The sequence below is a fragment of the Silene latifolia genome, chromosome 3 (genome assembly GCF_048544455.1).
Source record: "Silene latifolia isolate original U9 population chromosome 3, ASM4854445v1, whole genome shotgun sequence".
Lineage (NCBI taxonomy): Eukaryota > Viridiplantae > Streptophyta > Magnoliopsida > Caryophyllales > Caryophyllaceae > Silene > Silene latifolia.
In genome coordinates, this window is record NC_133528.1 from 5,907,444 (window position 1) to 5,925,633 (window position 18,190).

Sequence of the window (18,190 nt, forward strand, 5' to 3'; positions counted from 1 at the left end):
GTTACATTAGTTACAGTAATTGGTCTAGAATCAGTCTCCATTCGACTGTCAGTGTTAAGTACTTCATGTGTCTGAGTAATGATAGGAGAAGCATCAGAATGTAAGGATGACTGGTCATTAGTGTTAGATAGTTCATGTGTTGATGAAATAGGCATAAGTAAAGTAGATGATGCTGGATTAACTAAAGAATGTGCATGTAACATCAAAAATAGAATGATAAGGAAATTCATCCTCTTTAAAAACAACATCTCTAGCTACAAAAATCTTTCTTGTGTTAATGTCAAACAACCTATAACCCTTCTGATTATGAGGGTACCCTAGAAAAATACACTTTATAGCCCTTGTGCCAAACTTATCTGAATAGGTTGGGGGAATGGATGAGTAACAACAACAGCCAAAAACTTTTAAAAGAACTATAATCAGGCAAACGACCAAAGAGCAATTCATAAGGAGATTTTCAGTCAATAATAGCAACAAGCATTAAATTAATTAGATGAGTAGCTGTCAAAAGACAATCACCCCAAAACTTAACAGGTAATTTAGCATGGATTTTTAAGGACCTAGCAGTATCTAAGAGGTGCATGTGCTTCCTTTCCACACGGCCATTTTGCTGTGGTCGACCAACAATGCTAGTCTGATGAATGATCCCCCCTCTCTTTAAACAAATGACCACAGGCCTGGTCCAAGAACTCACTACCATTATCACTCCTAATGGTCTTTATTAAAGCCTTAAATTGTCTTTCTGCATAAGCAAAAAAATCCCTTATAAGAGCAAGTACTTGGTCCTTAGTCTGAAACAAGATGGTCCATGTGTTCCTTGTATAATCATCAAGTATTGTAAGGAAAAACTTAGCACCAGACAAGGCAGGTACCCTATAAGGCCCTCATACATCCATGTGAAGGAACTCAAAGGAATAAGAAGCTCTGGAATTGCTAAGGGGAAAGGGCAACTGATGGTGTTTAGCAAGAATACAGGTTTCACAATGAAAATTAGCAGATTTTATTGCATAATCCTTATTTACAACTTTCAGTTTATCTATTGAAACACGACCAAGCCTAGAATGAAATAAAGAGACATCCTGAACAACTTTATTACAACTTGCAGACATGGAATCAATGCCAGAAGAACCTAAAAACTTTAAAACTATAGCAACAATTTTCTGTACTAGAGTTTGAGTAACAGCTGTCTGAAACCTATATAAGTCTCCTACTCTTTTGCCTGTTGCAACACATTTCTACTGGAATGGTCCTGAAAAGAACAATATTTAGACAGGAAAATGGCAGTTAAGTTGTTATTATCAAGCAGTTTACTAACTGATAACAGATTTTGCTTAAAATCAGCTATTAGCAAAACATTCTTCAAAGTAATAACAGGTGTCAAGTTAACATCACCCACAATTTTAACAACTTTAGTGGAACCATCAGGCAAACCAATAAATATAGGAACTTTCAGAATAGTTTTATTATGCATCAAATTTATGTTATATGTCATATGATCACATGCGCCAATATCTATTATCTAGTCATTAAGGAACAAATTGGAAGTAGCAGAATGAGCATGCTGAAGTATACCTGCAAAATTAGAAGATGACAGTCCAGACTTGGAATCAGAAATCCTTTGTAGAACTTGATCCACTACAGAGGTCACCAAGCCATCAATCATGGTAGGATCAAAAGACATAGACTGAGCAGACTGAGTTTGAGATGTACCAGCCCCATCATCATTACCCAGAGGAGAAAAATCTTCAATAATATCCACATTATTTGCTGACTTCTTAGAAGTATGACCATTTTTGTTGGAAGGCATCTTACCCTTACCCTTAGGATTCTTGTTAGGAAACCCAACAACATGGAAACATTTGTCAACTGAATGACCAGTTTTCCCACAAAAAACACACTTGTTGACCCAAAAACAATCAGCCAGATTATGATTATTCATTTTACAGTGACTGCAGTACTTTGGTGAATCATGATTATCAGATTGACTGCCTGATTTGTGAAACTTATGAGATACATCAGAAAGTTTGTAACTCGCATAAGCACTCACATCAGAAAGATTTTCAACAGCATCAGTAAGCTGTTTTTGTTTTTGTTTTTTCTGTAACAGACCCAAGACTTTACTCAAAGAAGGTAACGGATCCATTGAAAGAATTTGTGTACGCACAGTGTCACACCCAGAGTTTAACCCCATCAAGAATTTAATCAATTTTGCTTGTTGATCTCTAGCATGCATTCTTTTAAGTAAAGTACATGTGCAAGAAGCCAATTTTCCACAAGAACATGTTGGAACAAGATCCATACTATCAAGTGTTTCCCACAAGTTTTTAATCTTGCTATAATACTCAATGAGAGATGCATTAGACTGTATTGCAGAATTCAATTCTTGTGTTAATTGATAGATCTCAATAAAATTTGATTGTCCATACCTTTCCATTATTTCATCCCATAATTCCCTTGCTGTTCTGATATACTTCAAGTTTTCTCGCAGAGGCTTATCAATGGGTTGAGAATCCATTTGAGCACCATAAGATCACAGCGAATGAATTTAGTGGAATTCTGGATATGATTTTGTTATTAGGAAAGAAGAACAGATGAAAAGAAATGAAAAGGATGATCTGTGATGAAAAAAAAATGAAAACTTGATGAACAAAAGATGAAGATGAATGAATATTGTTGTGATTTATGCGGAAGTGTATGATCAATTCTTGATTAATCAAGAATCTGATACCATGTAAAACAAACAATAATCTTGTATTGTTATTGAATGATTGAGTGTAATATAATTTTCATATCATATAATTATATGTTGTGTTTGATGATTACACGTATATATATAGTGTTTAACTAACTACACTAACTTTCTCTAACTAACCATGATTAACTAACTATAGTCAATACTTGACTAATTCTGTTTTATTATAACTAACTTTAACTAACTCTTCTTATATACTTCAATAGTTTCCTTTCTTTTGGGCACCAAAATTAAGGAAATGAATTTGGGGCACATAAAACACCCTACCCCACATGGAATTGAATTTGAAACACGTAAAACTTTCCAAAAAAGGAAAAGGAAACCAACACCCGACTAGCATGAAAAAGGAAGAGGAAACCATTACTCGGACTAAGAGGGAGTAGTTAACAAATACATACTCTCAAATTTGAGTTGTTATTAATGGACAGTCCCGTCTATTTGTCTTAGGCACTCAACCCATCCATTCATCAAGCGCATATATGGACAACATTGCTTCGACCCTCAAATCCGTTTAACCCGCCCCCAACCCTGGTTTTATGCGACCCCATCTTGGGCCAGGTTAAGGGTTAAACTTTTATGACTCGGCCTAAACCCTAAACCCTGACCTTCACCTAAAACGACCTTAATATAATTCGGCCAAATCCTCAGCCCATAATTTCTACGGAGTATTTCATATCTTTGCTAGCTTGACTAGACCAGACAACGGGTTAATTGGGTCGAGTTCGGGCATGATTAGTTCGGCCGAGTCATTTCGCTGTTAAATCATGCATACAGGTTTGGGCCCCACCTAAATGGTTTCTTCACAAATTTGCAAGAATTCGAGCCATTTTGGGTTTGTTCTTATCAACTTATTTGACATTCGCAAGAATTCGATACATTTCAAGTTTGTTCTTATTGAGTTATTTAGAAATAATGGTCAATGTGCAACAATAAGCATACGAGTCGAGTCATATTGTTAGGTCTAGTTTTGACCTTTCATGATGCAAATGCCTAAAATTAGACTGGCCCTTACCCAACCCAACCCGCCGACAACCCGTCTACAGACCAAATTAATACTCCGTATTCGACATAGACTAACCCGATTCAAACCGGACCATTCCTCCATACCCTTAATGTCGGACAACGACTGGCCCGCCAGAGTTTGATCCAACACGACCCGACCCGACCCGACCCGTGTACTAATATACAGCCCACATTTCCACCCAAGCGTGCGGGTGGCATGGTGGTAACTGGTAAGTTCCTTAAAAAGAGGCGCGTAGTCAAGTAACACCAACGTGTGGTCGTAACTCGTAACAAAGAATCTTCTCCGTTACTCTCCACAAAGCCAGTTAAACCTTTACCGTTTCAGTATATGTCCCCTTTTTCCCGTCTCATTTTCCGTCACCGTTAAACAAAACATACGTCCTTTTCCGTCGTACATTTATTCTTCGTCAAACATACCGCTTTCCATCTCTTTCTTCACTTCTAAGTTCAAACTTATATATAAATCTCAATACTTTGGTTACTTTCTCTTTTGTTTTATATCTCCTTCATTCTTTAATTACTTTACCAAATTTAAATCTAATCCCCTCGTGTTCATAATAATAATTAATAAAAAAACAAACCCATTAATCTTAATTATAAAATTAAACTACTTTGTTACATATACAACCAATTTTGACTCTTTTTTTCCATTCATCTCTAATTCAATTCCAGGTACACTTTACTCTCTTTAGTCTGTTGTTTTTATCATAATTTCTTGTTTAAAACGGAAGTATCCGTCTTAAACTTAAGACAAACGGGTCAAATAGCATACAAAACACAAAAGCAGAATGCCTAGATATTAACAAAACGAGTGAGATGCTATTTGGTCCGTTTTAATCTTGAGACTTAAAGAGAGTCTAATTGTTTTTTTTATATGTTGTTGATTCTAGATGTTTAATTTTTGGTGTAAAAAAGTTTGTATTTGATGTTAATTTATTGTAATTGTTACTTATGCTTCAAAGATGGTTGTATGGTGGTGGTAGCGGAGTCGGGATTTGTCGTTAGGGGTGAATTACTTAATAGAATAAGATAATCTAAAAAATACTCTCGTTGTCTCAGTCATTTGTTTAACTTTTACTTGTATATTCTTTTTGGGTATTTTAATTTTAATTAAGGAAAATGGAACCAAATGATTTTTTTGCGCAGTTAGTCGCATTAAAATAGAAGGGAGGGGGATTCGAATTGGGACCTGTTGTCCAGAATACCTCCGTCTTAACCACTGGACTAAGATGTCTTCGGTAAATGGAAACAAATGATGAGACGGGGGATTATTTCGAAAATTTTAACCAAAGATCTTGAATTTTCCATTGTTCAGCATTGGAATGGTGGAGTATTGTTAGGAACATGTGATGCATATTTGTGTTTTATTACTATTGATCAATCAATTGAACACAAATTCTAATTTAAGACCGTCTTAAAGACGACATCTTTCCACGCTAAGTGAGTATATGTTTATTTTCATGCTAGTTATACTGACTATGTTGTAAGCTTAAGACGGTCAAGAATTGGACAGTTGGACGCGATTTTCAGGTTTTTTAGTAAAAAACGTTGAGAATCCAAATGATTTTTTATGAGGGTTGAACATAAATTGCTGCCTTCTTTAATTGAGATTGTTCATGATGAAATGGGGATAAATTTTCTTGGCCTGATCCTTGATTTTTGGAGTATTTGCTTAAGGTATTTCGATATTTTGGAGTTTTTGTTACCTCGAGTTGGAGATGGGAGGCAATCTGTTTTCTGAGATTTGGTAGATTTTGAAAGATAAATCGTCCCGAGGGGGCTGGTAAGGGTTGTCTCCGACAATGAAAAATTTGATCTTTTTAGAGTTAAATTCTCCGATTTTCTTAAGTTACTCTATTGCTTTACTGATTCGCTTCTCGGAAATTTTTGGTCAAAGTTTTAGCACCCCAATTTTCAAATCCTGACTCCGTTGGTGGACCAAGGTGATTAGGTGTTGTATTTATGGTTGCGAGTACATGTCAGAGTTACTCATTTTTCCGTCGACAATGATACTTCTTATATTAATCCAATAATTGTTCAGATTATACGAAATTGATCTCTAGAATTACTGTCTAATACTCCTAATGCCTTGTTTATGCAGGTTATCATTCAAGCTAACGCGAAATAAGAATCCAGTGTTTTTCTGCTTATCGGTGTGTAGCTGATGCTAAAGCATGGACTCACACCAAGTCTATAAATACGGTTTTCCCGGGTCAAATTCAGCATACATTTCTTCTCAATATACTCCTTCATCACTTCCAAATAAGATGTTTGGACCGTTAGAGTTCAACTTTAGAGATTCACCAATATCACCCTTCTCGACTCACTTTGATTGTGATACCCTCACTACATTGAGTGATGTCAAAGAGCATCACAGCTCGACTGATTCACTCTCAGTAAAAAGCCCTTCTTGCAATTCACCCCTCGAGACTAACAGTTGTTACCGTAATAGATTAGATTCAAGCCCTTCTACTGATTCTCCTCAAGGACCCGTTGTAGGTTCCACTAACGGGAATTTCTATTCTAGAACTGCAGACTATGGGGTAGTCAGCATGAAACATGCCTTGCAGGAGCTAGAGACTGAACTTATGTGCGATGAGCCAAATTCTTCTGATCCGTCTATGGGTGAAAGCAAACCACCTCAGATCCTGAGTCAAAGGTCACGTTCCTGGAGCAGGGAACCGCAAGTGGCTCCAGTGGTTAGGTTAAAAGTTGAAGTACAAAGCGAGAAACGCCACAAGGCAATGGAAGGACTCCTACATTGTAATAAGCCATACGGGAATTTGAAAGAGTTACTGATTGAATGTGCGAGGGCGCTATCAGAGAATAGAATAGATGATTTTGAGAAGTTGGTGGAAGAGGCTAGAAAAGAGGTATCAATCTCGGGAGACCCAATACAACGACTTGGTGCGTATATGATTGAAGGACTTGTAGCGAGAAAGGAGGCTTCCGGAAGTAAGATTTATCATGCTCTTAGGTGCAAAGAGCCTCTTGGCAAAGACTTGCTTACTTACATGCACATTCTGTATGAAATATGCCCTTACCTCAAGTTCGGGTATATGGCTGCAAACGGAGCTATAGCCGAAGCTTGTCGAAACGAAGATCGGATACATATAGTAGATTTCCAGATTGCACAGGGAACACAATGGTTGACTCTTTTGCAAGCATTGGCACAAAGACCCGGTGGGGCCCCGTACGTCCGAATAACCGGTATAGACGATCCTATGTCGAAGTATGCTCGGGGTGATAGCTTGGAGGCGGTTGGTAAGCGTTTAAAAGCGCTCTCCGAGAAATGCAAGATACCCATTGAATTTCACGCAGTGCCCGTTTTTGCCGCTGATATCACTCGGGAAATGCTGGATGTTAGGCCCGGGGAAGCTTTAGCGGTGAATTTCCCGTTGCAACTCCACCACACTCCGGACGAGAGCGTTGATGTGAACAACCCGAGGGACGACCTTTTAAGGATGGTGAGATCACTCAACCCCAAGGTGACCACTTTGGTAGAGCAAGAGTCAAATACCAATACTACCCCTTTTGTCACAAGGTTCATAGAAGCACTTGAATACTACACAGCAATGTTTGAGTCGATCGACGTGACCTTGCCAAGGGATAGGAAGGAGAGGATCAATGTAGAGCAACATTGCTTGGCTAAAGACATTGTTAATGTCATTGCATGTGAGGGAAAGGAGAGAGTCGAGCGACATGAGCTTCTCGGGAAGTGGAAGTCAAGGTTGACTATGGCTGGTTTCCAACAATTCCCTTTGAGCTCTTACGTTAACTCGGTGATTAGCGGTTTGCTCAGGTGCTACTCTGAACACTATACTTTGGTTGAGAAGGATGGTGCTATGCTTCTAGGGTGGAAAAACAGAATGTTGATCTCAGCTTCTGCATGGCATTGATTATATACACGGTATCACCACCGTGTGAGATTTGACCGTTAATCCTATAGTTAACGGGGAATATCGAATGAATCAATGAAGTAGTCATAGTCATATAAAGACGCGGTACTCTAACCAGGAACGCTGGCCGAGGTTAGTTTGTTCTTTTTCAGATTGTTGTATGGGGAGTGGTTTATGTTTCTTAGACATGTTACATGTATGATAGAAACCTAGTTGTAATCTGTTCATGTTTCTTTGACATATATAGAGTTCTTACACAAATAATAAAGTTCAATTGCACATCACAAAGAAACTGTATTCTTCATTTCACTATTTGTAACTTGCACTCAAACAAGCCTTACGGCCCACTCGCTATTTTCGATACAAGCAGCCCACAGCCGCTGTCCGCAGGCTATGCCAACCCAAGTCCAATTACTAGTAGTCGGGTGTACGGTGTACCACCTTCTCACATATACATTGCGGTCCCTATACATTCCTCTCTTTATTATGTGGAGTCTACATATGCATGTGAGAGGGTGGTCTCAAAACTCGGTACAATCCGATGACGCCTATTTATTATCCATCAAGTTAATTGTGATAGATGTGGAATTGTGGATTTGCATTTTGATCACACTAGCTTTTTGTTTGAAATACCGTCTTATACTTGCTCCGTTGCACGGAGTTGCGCCATTTGAAATTCAGCCTAATTCGTAAAACGACCAATTCGAATTCGTAATACCAATACGCAATTCGCTCAAAATTGAGCATAATTCGATAAAATTATAACCAAACACCATAATTCGATGTAATTTGAATTCGTAATTCGCGCGAATTAATTCGCAATTCGCAGCCTGGTTGAGCGAATTAGGTAACCCTGGTTTGAATGAACCCGACTCAAAATTCCGACGCCGAAAAGATGGATTCGAATCTAATTTTTCACATGTGCAAAAGCAAAAGATCTCTCTTTTCATTTTTCTATCACTTTCAGCTTTAAAACCTAACACACCATCTAGATTCATCAGCAGAAAAAGCATCACCAGGTCTTTGTCACACAAGGTGAGAAATCTTTTCCAATATCTTCCCATGCATTACAAATAAAGCACAATTTCAAACTTTAAAGAGCTTTATTTATCTACCAAAATACATACAAACTGCCAAATTGGGCACCTTTTGCCTGGAGTACGCATTTCCTGCTACATTTTTTCGTATTCCCGAAAGACCCGAGTCATAAGCCTCGAAATATGTACGAAGGTAACGGACATTGTCGTCATTTTACCCATGACTTCAAATGAGGTTATCAAAACATGAAAGGTGCCGCCGAGAATGTTGGAACGACCATTGGAATCGGATCACGGCTGTCAAAATATAAATGCAAACACGATTAGTAGCTGTGAGGGGTATTGTCGTCATTATATTCGAAAACAATGTGATAAAGAAAAAAAAATGTGAGTGTGACAGAATTGTTGAATACACAAGCATTACTTTTATTAAACAAAGATGTCTTAGTTTAACGATAAAGATATACTGAAATACTGAATAATGGGTCTCGGGTTCGACTCACCATCCCGCTATATTATACTCCCTCCTATTCTAAATAACTGTCCCATTTGCCATTTTCGTCTATTCACATAACTGTCCTATTTGCCATATTTGGACATGGTTTTTTACTTTCCTACCCTTAGTTCTTTTCTTTATTTGTCACCCCAACCACCTATAACCCATCATATTCAATACTTTTCATTATTTAACTCATATATTCTTACCCCTATACAATAATTTTCATTATTTTAACTATATTTTTTAATTTTTGTTTCATTGTCTAAATGGGACACTTATTGAGAATAAGATGAAGTATTTTCTTTGGGGGACAAACATTACTACCTAACAAGGATCACAAATTTTGTAGTGTTCCCAACTGCTCTGCTTGACTAAACAGAGTAAAGGAGGAAATAAGGTTTACCTAAACTCCCACCCAAAATTTAATAATGACTACTGATTTGGTATTAAATAATAATTATGACGATGATGATTTGAGATTAAACGAATTGACAACTTTCGAAAAACGTTTGATTCCTTAAGTTTCGAAATAGTTGCCAACGACAAAAATAAGAAAATGATAATGTCACTACAATACAAGGTAAATATAAAGACATGTTATTATCCACCGTCTCATGAAAAAGAGTGCCATTAGAAATTTTGAGATAGCAACATGCCTTTTGAGGGGAGGGGAGATTCGAACCTGGAACCTATTGTTCCATCCGTTTTAACCACTAAACTAATATCTTCGGTAGTTTATTAGTTTATGTTTTAAGAATTAATCAAGATTTAAGACCAATAAAAATTCTAATAAAGCTCATTATTGAGATTTGAGACCCCTTTAGGAGTAAATCACAATTAAGGACATGTTGTGGCGCTACGTAAGAGGATAAGAACGGCAACTACGTCTACCTTTCACCTAACTAAAATCCTACGTGATTTAATTTGTTTCTCTGTTAGTAGGCCACAACTACTCCCTCACTTAGGTATTTTAATCAATTATTATCCTTTCTATTTTATAATTACATTTGATGAACAATTTGATCATTTATATTCAATTTGATCTACTTGTCATCTTATAATTGGCCTTCTCCTCATTTCCTTAGTCTTTATGACAAAATCAAAGAATAACAATTGATCAGGATAGACTGACAGAGAGAGTACCGGAGTACATCTTACCGCCGTTAAATACGCTTATTATAAATGAGAATGATAACTACAACTTTTAAAGATGTATTAAAGCTGATATTAAATAAAGAGTCAATTTAAGTTATGATTAATAATGAAAAAATACGAAAATATTAAAACGTATACTAAAACGTATACTACAAAAAAAATGAACTTCGCAATATCTTAGTAAGAAACCGTATTGAATACAATACGATTTTGTGTTTCTTTAAATTTGAGTGATTACTGTCTATTTCTCCACAAACGTATTTTTTTGTTATATACTCGTATCAATCAAATTAAACTAATTTAGAACAAAATAGTACTTTCTAAGTTTTTTAGGCCTTGAATTTAAAGAACTTTGTATCTTTTGCACATCTCCAACCTTAACAATAACTAGAAATAAATCATGCATTATCATAAACTCATTTTAAATACTCCTTTGACCCGGTTATTTGTTATCGTGTTTTATTTTGGCGGTCTCAGTCAATTATTATCATTTTTATTTTAAGATTAAACTTGAAAAACAATTTGATCATTCACCCACGATTTGGTCCACTTATCATTTAGTAATTAATTTTTATGTCAAAATCAAAAGAAAACAATTGATCGCGACGGAGAGAATACTAACTACGGAGTAGTATAGAATAACCATACCTAAAGTCATAGGACCGAGAACTCGACCCGACCCGACCTGACGACGCGACACACCGCTTAACATTCCTCTGAGACGACGACGGCTGTTTCATCGTCGCCACAGTCGAACGGTGGACTTTCTCCACGGTCTTTCCCGGTGTGGCAGCGACAGCGTTATCTTCCGCAATGACAAAAAGTGAAGGTTGCCAATCCACCGACGAACCCCTCGTCGCCGTTCTTTTCCGGCGCCGGCCACTCATCGTCGTCGATGTCTTAACCAGCGACCTCGTCTCATCCTCCGCTCTGGTCGACGGAGGATGGGACGAGGCCGTCTCATTATCGTTACATGGGGAGCTCATCATACAACATGTCACGTAGTCGAAAATAAATCTCATTTTTATTGTTGTTTCCACTCCTTTTTCCTCTGTTATTGAGACAGAGGAAAATAACTATAATAATAAAAAGAAGAAGAAGAAGACGACGATAATTGTTTAATTTGCAAATTATTTAATGGTGGAGTTTGTAGGGTTGCCATTGGTGAAGGTTGATCATTTTTTAAGGATGGTGTATTTTTTTTGGGATTTAATAAGGGAGGTTAGTTGTTCACTTGTTTGATAGAGGAGAGTTGGGTGTTGCTTTAATAGAGTTTTTTTGTGAATGTGTTTAAGTTTGGGTCCACATTAGGTAATCGTTGATTCGTTTCAATATTGTAGGTTCTCGTTATCGGTAGGTCTCTTAAGACGACACTGTTTGTATTAAGTTTAAGAAGGATAATGTTATTTTAGTTAAACGAAAATTTGTGTTTCGCAATAAGGGTGACGACAAAAAACAAAGGGTGGTGCTCATTCATGTACGAGTTTTACTCTTTCATGGGCGTAAATGACTATTTTACCCCTTTTATTTTAACTCCCTAATTTCCAATTTTCTCTCTCTATATTCAATCTCCGCTTGAATTTCACCGTTGCCCTCTTCCACTCCTGCCACCACCTTGTCACTGCCCTTCCCGACCTCAGCTAGCCGCCAACCACCACTTCCTTCCCTTGCTTCCCTTGACCGACAACGCCCACCACACTAATGCCCGTCCCGTCAGTCACCATCCACAATCGTCAACGCCGCCCTTTGCTACACCGGCCTGTCTTGATTACCTCCTCAGTCCGGCCACTCTGACAAACACCAATCGGATTATTCCATTTTCAGTCAGTCTTTACATGGCATTATCTCTAATTGTTTCACTCATCAAAGCATCCATGTAAATTGCAATGATCAACGATTTACATATAACAATTGCATAATTGGTTCTGGTTTGGAAATGTAAATGCCTTTCAAAATACCTTCCATTGCAACGATCAGATAAAACAAAACTGACATCACAAATTAGAAACACGGTCATATTTTAGTATTTTACAGTTAGGAGCACCAGCAAATCATTATTGTGGGATGTCAATTCCTAATCATATGAGGATTTAAGTAGTACCACCTGAAGTATACAGAAAATAAAGAAAGCATTACTGAGAGCATTAGTAGTGCATATTGAACCGTCCCTTATAAATAAACGGTTATTTTGGGATGACACATTCTACCCCTACCCTGCCACCACCAGCATCATCGACCCAACACCCGACGGATGACTTGCCTCTACCCAACATGGGCGATGGTCACTGTCCCTCACCTTAACGCCAACGACGGTTAAATAACCCTAATTTTTAATTAGTTTAAATAAATTCCTTAATTTGATATTATATAAATAATAAAATTAAGAATTAGGAATTAGAATTATTACTTGATCGATTCGACAATTAGCATCCATAATTAATTTTGTGGATTTGATTAATTTTGCAAGGGAGAGAATGAGAGAGAGTTTTTTGTTCCTGTTTCTAGGCAAAGGGTATACAATGGAAAAATAATGAAAAAAAGCCCATGATTGAGTAAAACCTGTACATGAATGAGCAACTACTAAAACAAATTGAAGATTAGGGAAGTTATAAGATGAATTTATAGACAATGATTTTTTTATAAGACGGTTTTATGGTAAGTCAAAGTCTTATAAAATGTGGTTTAATATAAGATGATATTTATATTTATTCAGTTTTATGTTTTATTTGTACAACTTGATAAGGAGTACTCCCTCTGTTCCGGTCATTTGTTGTCCTTTTTCATTTTGCGGTGTCTCAGTCATTTGTTGTCCTTTCTATTTTAAGAATGAACTTGATTAGTAATTTGATCATTCTCATTCAATTTGGTCCACTTGTCATTTAATTATTGACCTTCTCCTCTTTCCTTGGTCTTTGTGTCAAAACGAAAGGACAACAATTGATCAGGACGGAGGGAGTACTATATAATGACGATAACCGATCTATTAAAATATGTTAGTTATAATCATAAAATACCAGGTTATTAAAATAAAATTAAAAATTCAATTATTACTACTTTTTTTTAGTTATAATTTGGTCATTTTACGGTAAGTATGTCCTATGTAACAATTTTTGATAAAAACGATTATTCGTATCGGTATTATGGCACATATCTCTTAACAATTATTTTGAGTACAATTGAATTGAATCATAAGGATTCCAACAGGATTTGCTAATCTCAACGATATCACGATCGATTTTTCTAATGTTCATGTCTAGAGATATCCCATATCGCAAATAAATCGAAAATAGTGGTGACTTTAGCAAAGTGTCAAATAAATAATCAATCCTCTAGGTAGACTTGTCTTTTATCAATTCGTATAATGAAACTGTCATCACACACAATTAAGACATAATCTTATGATCTTTTGCAGCATAATTTGTGTACACTAGCATAAAAATCTTATGTTGTTACAAGATTTTGGGACACCCAAACAGAGAAAAAAGAGTCCACAATACAGATTTAAGAGGCTAAAAACAATTGACAATTGAGGAAATAAATCATTGCTTTATAGTGGAATCATCTTTAATTCTCCAATAATGTGGTATTCTTACATGTGGAACTCATATGGATTGAAGCTTATTCTCAACAAATGAAGCTCAATTCAGACTACGATTAACGCAACTTCTCGCTATGCCAAACAATGAATGGTAGCTTCAATAACTAGTCGATGTCCCAGACAGCGAGCGAGAAGGTACTCCCAAAATAGACATTCTGCCTGTATTCTGCCTATTTGCTTAAATAACTAATTGCTCTATTTGGGACAGCGATAAGTCCTAATTTTAAAAAACAAAATGTCAGAAATGATGACGTGGACTCTATTTTGTTAAATAGTTTAGATTTCAACCTTATTTAAGCAAAAATTATCATATGTGATCTTAATTTATGCAATATATAGTTATTACTAATAGATCGTTTTTACAAGGTTTTGGTGGTTCTAATTTCTAAACAAGTCCCAAGAATCTATTCATATGTGATCTTAACTTGTGCAATAGTTATTAGTAATAGACCGTCTTTCACAGGGTTTCTGTGGTTCCGAATAAGTCCCGAGAATCTATTCCGGTTAAAATATCCTAGGTTTAGTTACGTTCATTGTTAGAATGTGAGTATTAATTTGGTGTTCTTGCCTTGTCGGGAAGGCAACTCCATAGGCTTTGGATGATTGTATTAGTTATGAATGTTTGTATTGGAGGATTCCAGTTGAGCTTAGGTGACCATATGATCTCTAACGATGTCGTTTTGTCTTGTTGTCTAGATTCTCTATTGAATTGACCAAATAACCTAGGCAATGCACAAATAGGTTACTAGCTAGACAACAAGTTTTGTTAAATATTAGCAAAGGAATCTTTTTATATAAAACGAAAAAATATGGTTCTTGTGATTTGAGGGTTGACCTTTTGTTCTTTATTGTCATGTTGGTGGGAAAAAGTATGTGCAAAATTGAGTGTGAAATTGTAATTAGTTGTGATAGTCTTAAGTGATATGATAGTGTGAATACAAAATACATCAAACGTTGGAGATCATCGTCAATCTCCCACGCAATGATGTACGTAGTTAACCCAAAAGTAAAGCATACAAGTACATAAGATGTCAGTGCTAATTAGGTTCCATTCTTTTTGACATAAGTTCAACTCATTTCAGTTCAGCTCAGTTCTATTCCGCTCAATTTAGTTCAGTGTCATTCAGTTCAGTTCAATTCAATTCATATATTCACAAATACTCCCTCCGGCTTGCTGTTTTCTTCCCATTTCATTATAATACTCCTCACATATATTAGAGAAATGGAAATAAAATTAAAAGCCAGAGGGAGTAATAAACTCTTAGGCCTTATTATTTCTAACTTATTTTCAATTCAATTTAGTTCAGTTCAGCTTCATTTAGTTCAATTCAGCCGATCTTTTTATAAATTAACTCTTAGGCCTTGTTTTTTTTCTTGAAAAAAGCTGAGCTGAAGTGAAGTGAAGTGAATTGAACTGAACGAAACTGAGCTAAATGGAGTTGAGCTCTGAACTGCATTTAGTTAAAACGAGAGTTAATTTGTAAAGAGATGAGCTGAATTGAGCTAAACTGAACTGAATAAAGCTGAGCTGAACTAAAATGAGCAGAAATTAAGCTAGAAAGAACAAGGCCTTAGGCCTTTTTTTACTTAATTTTGGCTCATTTCACTTCAGTTTAGCATCATTCAGTTCCGCGCATCTCTTCGTAAATTAACTCTTATTTCAGTTTAACTCCATTAAGTTCAGTTCAGGTTAGCTCTTTTCATCCGAAACGAAACAGGGGCTTACTTTAGCTTCATCCAGTTCTTCTCAATTCTCAGCTCATTCTAGGCTCTGTTCTTTTTGGCTTAATTTCAGCTAAATTTAGTCCAGCTTAGCTTTAAACCTTTAAGCAGTTCAGTTCACTTCACTTCAGATTAGTTTAGCTTAATCCAGCTCATCTCTTCACAAATTATTTGTTTTTTCAGCTTTATTCAATTGAGTTCACATCATCTCTTCACAAATCATCTCTTAATTTGACTTTGCACCGGCATAATCGATTTAAAGGACTCTATGGACCGACTCTGGTCATTTAAATCCGTAGTTGCACATAAACTAACAAAACTGGCCCGACCCGAGACCCGAAATTAAAGTATCTCGAAAAGTGTGACCTGATAGACCAAAGTGAGCAGACCCGAATGACCCAAAATGACTTAGTAAAGCAAAATCCTGACTCGAAATGAAGCAAAACGGCTCGATCCGAAATGACTCGATCCAAAGTACCCGATCATAAAATAACCATTATTTCACTGACTCGAAAACTACTTGACCTAAATTAACCCGAATGACCCATTTATGAGGTCGGTCGTTGTACCCTTTGCACATTCACAAAATAGAAGAGGTAGCAAGTTTCGTGTACAATAAATTCTCATTGAATCCACAAATGTAACAAATCTCCCCATAAATAAGGCAAATACAATAATACATCTCATTGTCAAAAGATGCCAACACCATTGTGTGGATCCAGAATCCAAGACCCAGGTGTGCATCCGGATAATTTGATCTAATACATGTGTTAATGGGCCCATAATAAGGCCATTAGTTACCCTATCAACACGGTACTTTATGTAATGTCATACAACCTAGTTGTCGCTTTAGTGGCCTTAATTAGGGTTCTTGTTGCCCACAATAAATCTTTCAATTTTTTGTACCAATAAACCAATCAATTTCAGTTTGGAAGTTGAGAACATTTTGTAGTTTGTGATGTATAGTTTGTTTAATTATGAGCATTGCTTCTACATTCTTCCAAACGTGATCTATGGTGCCTCATTGTTATTGGATAGTCCTTAGATGAAACCAATACCAATATAACTAGTACAGTAGTAGCTATATGTGTTTTACACGTGTTCACGGTATAGGAATATCGTAGTATAATTTGTATATGTAAGCACTTAGAGATCAATATTCAATACGTAACAGATTGTTCAAACTTAATTAAAAGTCTTGAGTTTGAATCCGCGGAATGCAATAATGTAGAAACTTATGAGGTAGAGTCTTGTCATCCTTTGTGGTTGTTGGCTCGACTTCAAACTATACCAGTTAGTTTATACCCAAAAAAAAGGGAAGCACAGCTAAATTTCGTGTTTTAAAACTTTTTGAAGTTGAACTTAATGCGGAGAAGTGGTGATTAGACCCCCTTATTTTGATCCATTGTGAAATATAACTCCTTGACTTTTAATTGGAGTAGGAGTAATTGACCTCATTAACTTTTATCCATCGATTAAACGGGTTATATTAGAAAAGATAGTATTTTAAAATCCATTTATGAAAGCGGAAACCTAAGAGTTTAAACATTCATTTTGCACGGTTGATTGTTTTATATAATGCATTGCTCCCCGAAGATACATCTACCCGCCGAGGACTATAGTTACGGCTAATGATTTTCCCAAACCACCACACACCAATTATAACTCAATGGTCATTAAAATATACTAACACTTGCCATTTAGGTATTCGAAAACACTTTAAATCGAATAATTCAGTCTCCTATATGAGAAATTGTCAAAATATGAGTAAATACTCCAATCACTAAATTAGAACAATTACAAGATACCTATAAGTTGTAAGTTATGGAAATGATAAAAGAAAAAAGGCCAAACAATTCTAAGTTACAATGACATTCACAAAGATAATTTTGCCTTTGACGTCTTTTGGATATGCAAAATGACACTTATTCTCTATTGATTAAGATAGCCACATCATCAAAATGACTTAAATGACATGAAAATGAAAACCAACTTAGGTCATAGCAAAGAAGACACCTATATGAAATGACAAGGAGACATTCATAGAAAAATTACCCTTAATCTCATTTTGGAAAGGGTATTTTTCATCCACATCACATCTTTGTTCAATAAAGATAATAAGATTACAATGTTACTTACTTTGTCCCGCTCAATTATTATTCTTTGGTTTTGGACAAAGATCAAAAAAAAGAGGAGAGGTCAATTATAAGGTGACAAGTGGACCAAATTAAATATGAAGAATCAAATTGTTCATCAAATGCAATTCTAAAATAGAAAGGACAACAATTGACTGAGACACCCAAAATAAAACAGGACAACAAATAATTGGGACGGAGGGAGTATATTTGAAGAATGTTCATAAATGATTACTCGCTTTGTCTTAATTATTTGTTACTTTGTTTCCTTTTTTTTTTTTTTTTTGTGGCGTATTCAGATTAGAGCTAGGTAGGACCACTACGACAGTAAATATCTGCATCTTAAGTTTTTAAACCACCGTATTTACAG

At 36.1% G+C, this 18,190-nt stretch overlaps 1 protein-coding gene and 1 long non-coding RNA gene across 2 annotated transcripts; one reads left to right on the forward strand and one right to left on the reverse strand.

Moving 5' to 3' along the window:
* The first annotated feature begins 4,101 nt into the window (after nucleotides 1-4,101).
* LOC141646926 (chitin-inducible gibberellin-responsive protein 1-like) lies at nucleotides 4,102-7,966 on the forward strand. The gene is made up of 2 exons (XM_074454932.1): nucleotides 4,102-4,447; nucleotides 5,877-7,966. The coding sequence occupies exon 2, from the start codon at nucleotides 5,950-5,952 to the stop codon at nucleotides 7,672-7,674; it is 1,725 nt and encodes a 574-aa protein (XP_074311033.1). The 5' UTR covers nucleotides 4,102-4,447; nucleotides 5,877-5,949; the 3' UTR covers nucleotides 7,675-7,966.
* A 633-nt stretch (nucleotides 7,967-8,599) lies between these two features.
* On the reverse strand, nucleotides 8,600-11,606 carry LOC141646927 (uncharacterized). The gene is made up of 2 exons (XR_012545649.1): nucleotides 11,014-11,606; nucleotides 8,600-9,008 (listed from the first exon to the last, which is right to left on the reverse strand). It is a non-coding gene; the product is annotated as an uncharacterized LOC141646927 (long non-coding RNA).
* Nucleotides 11,607-18,190: the final 6,584 nt, after the last annotated feature.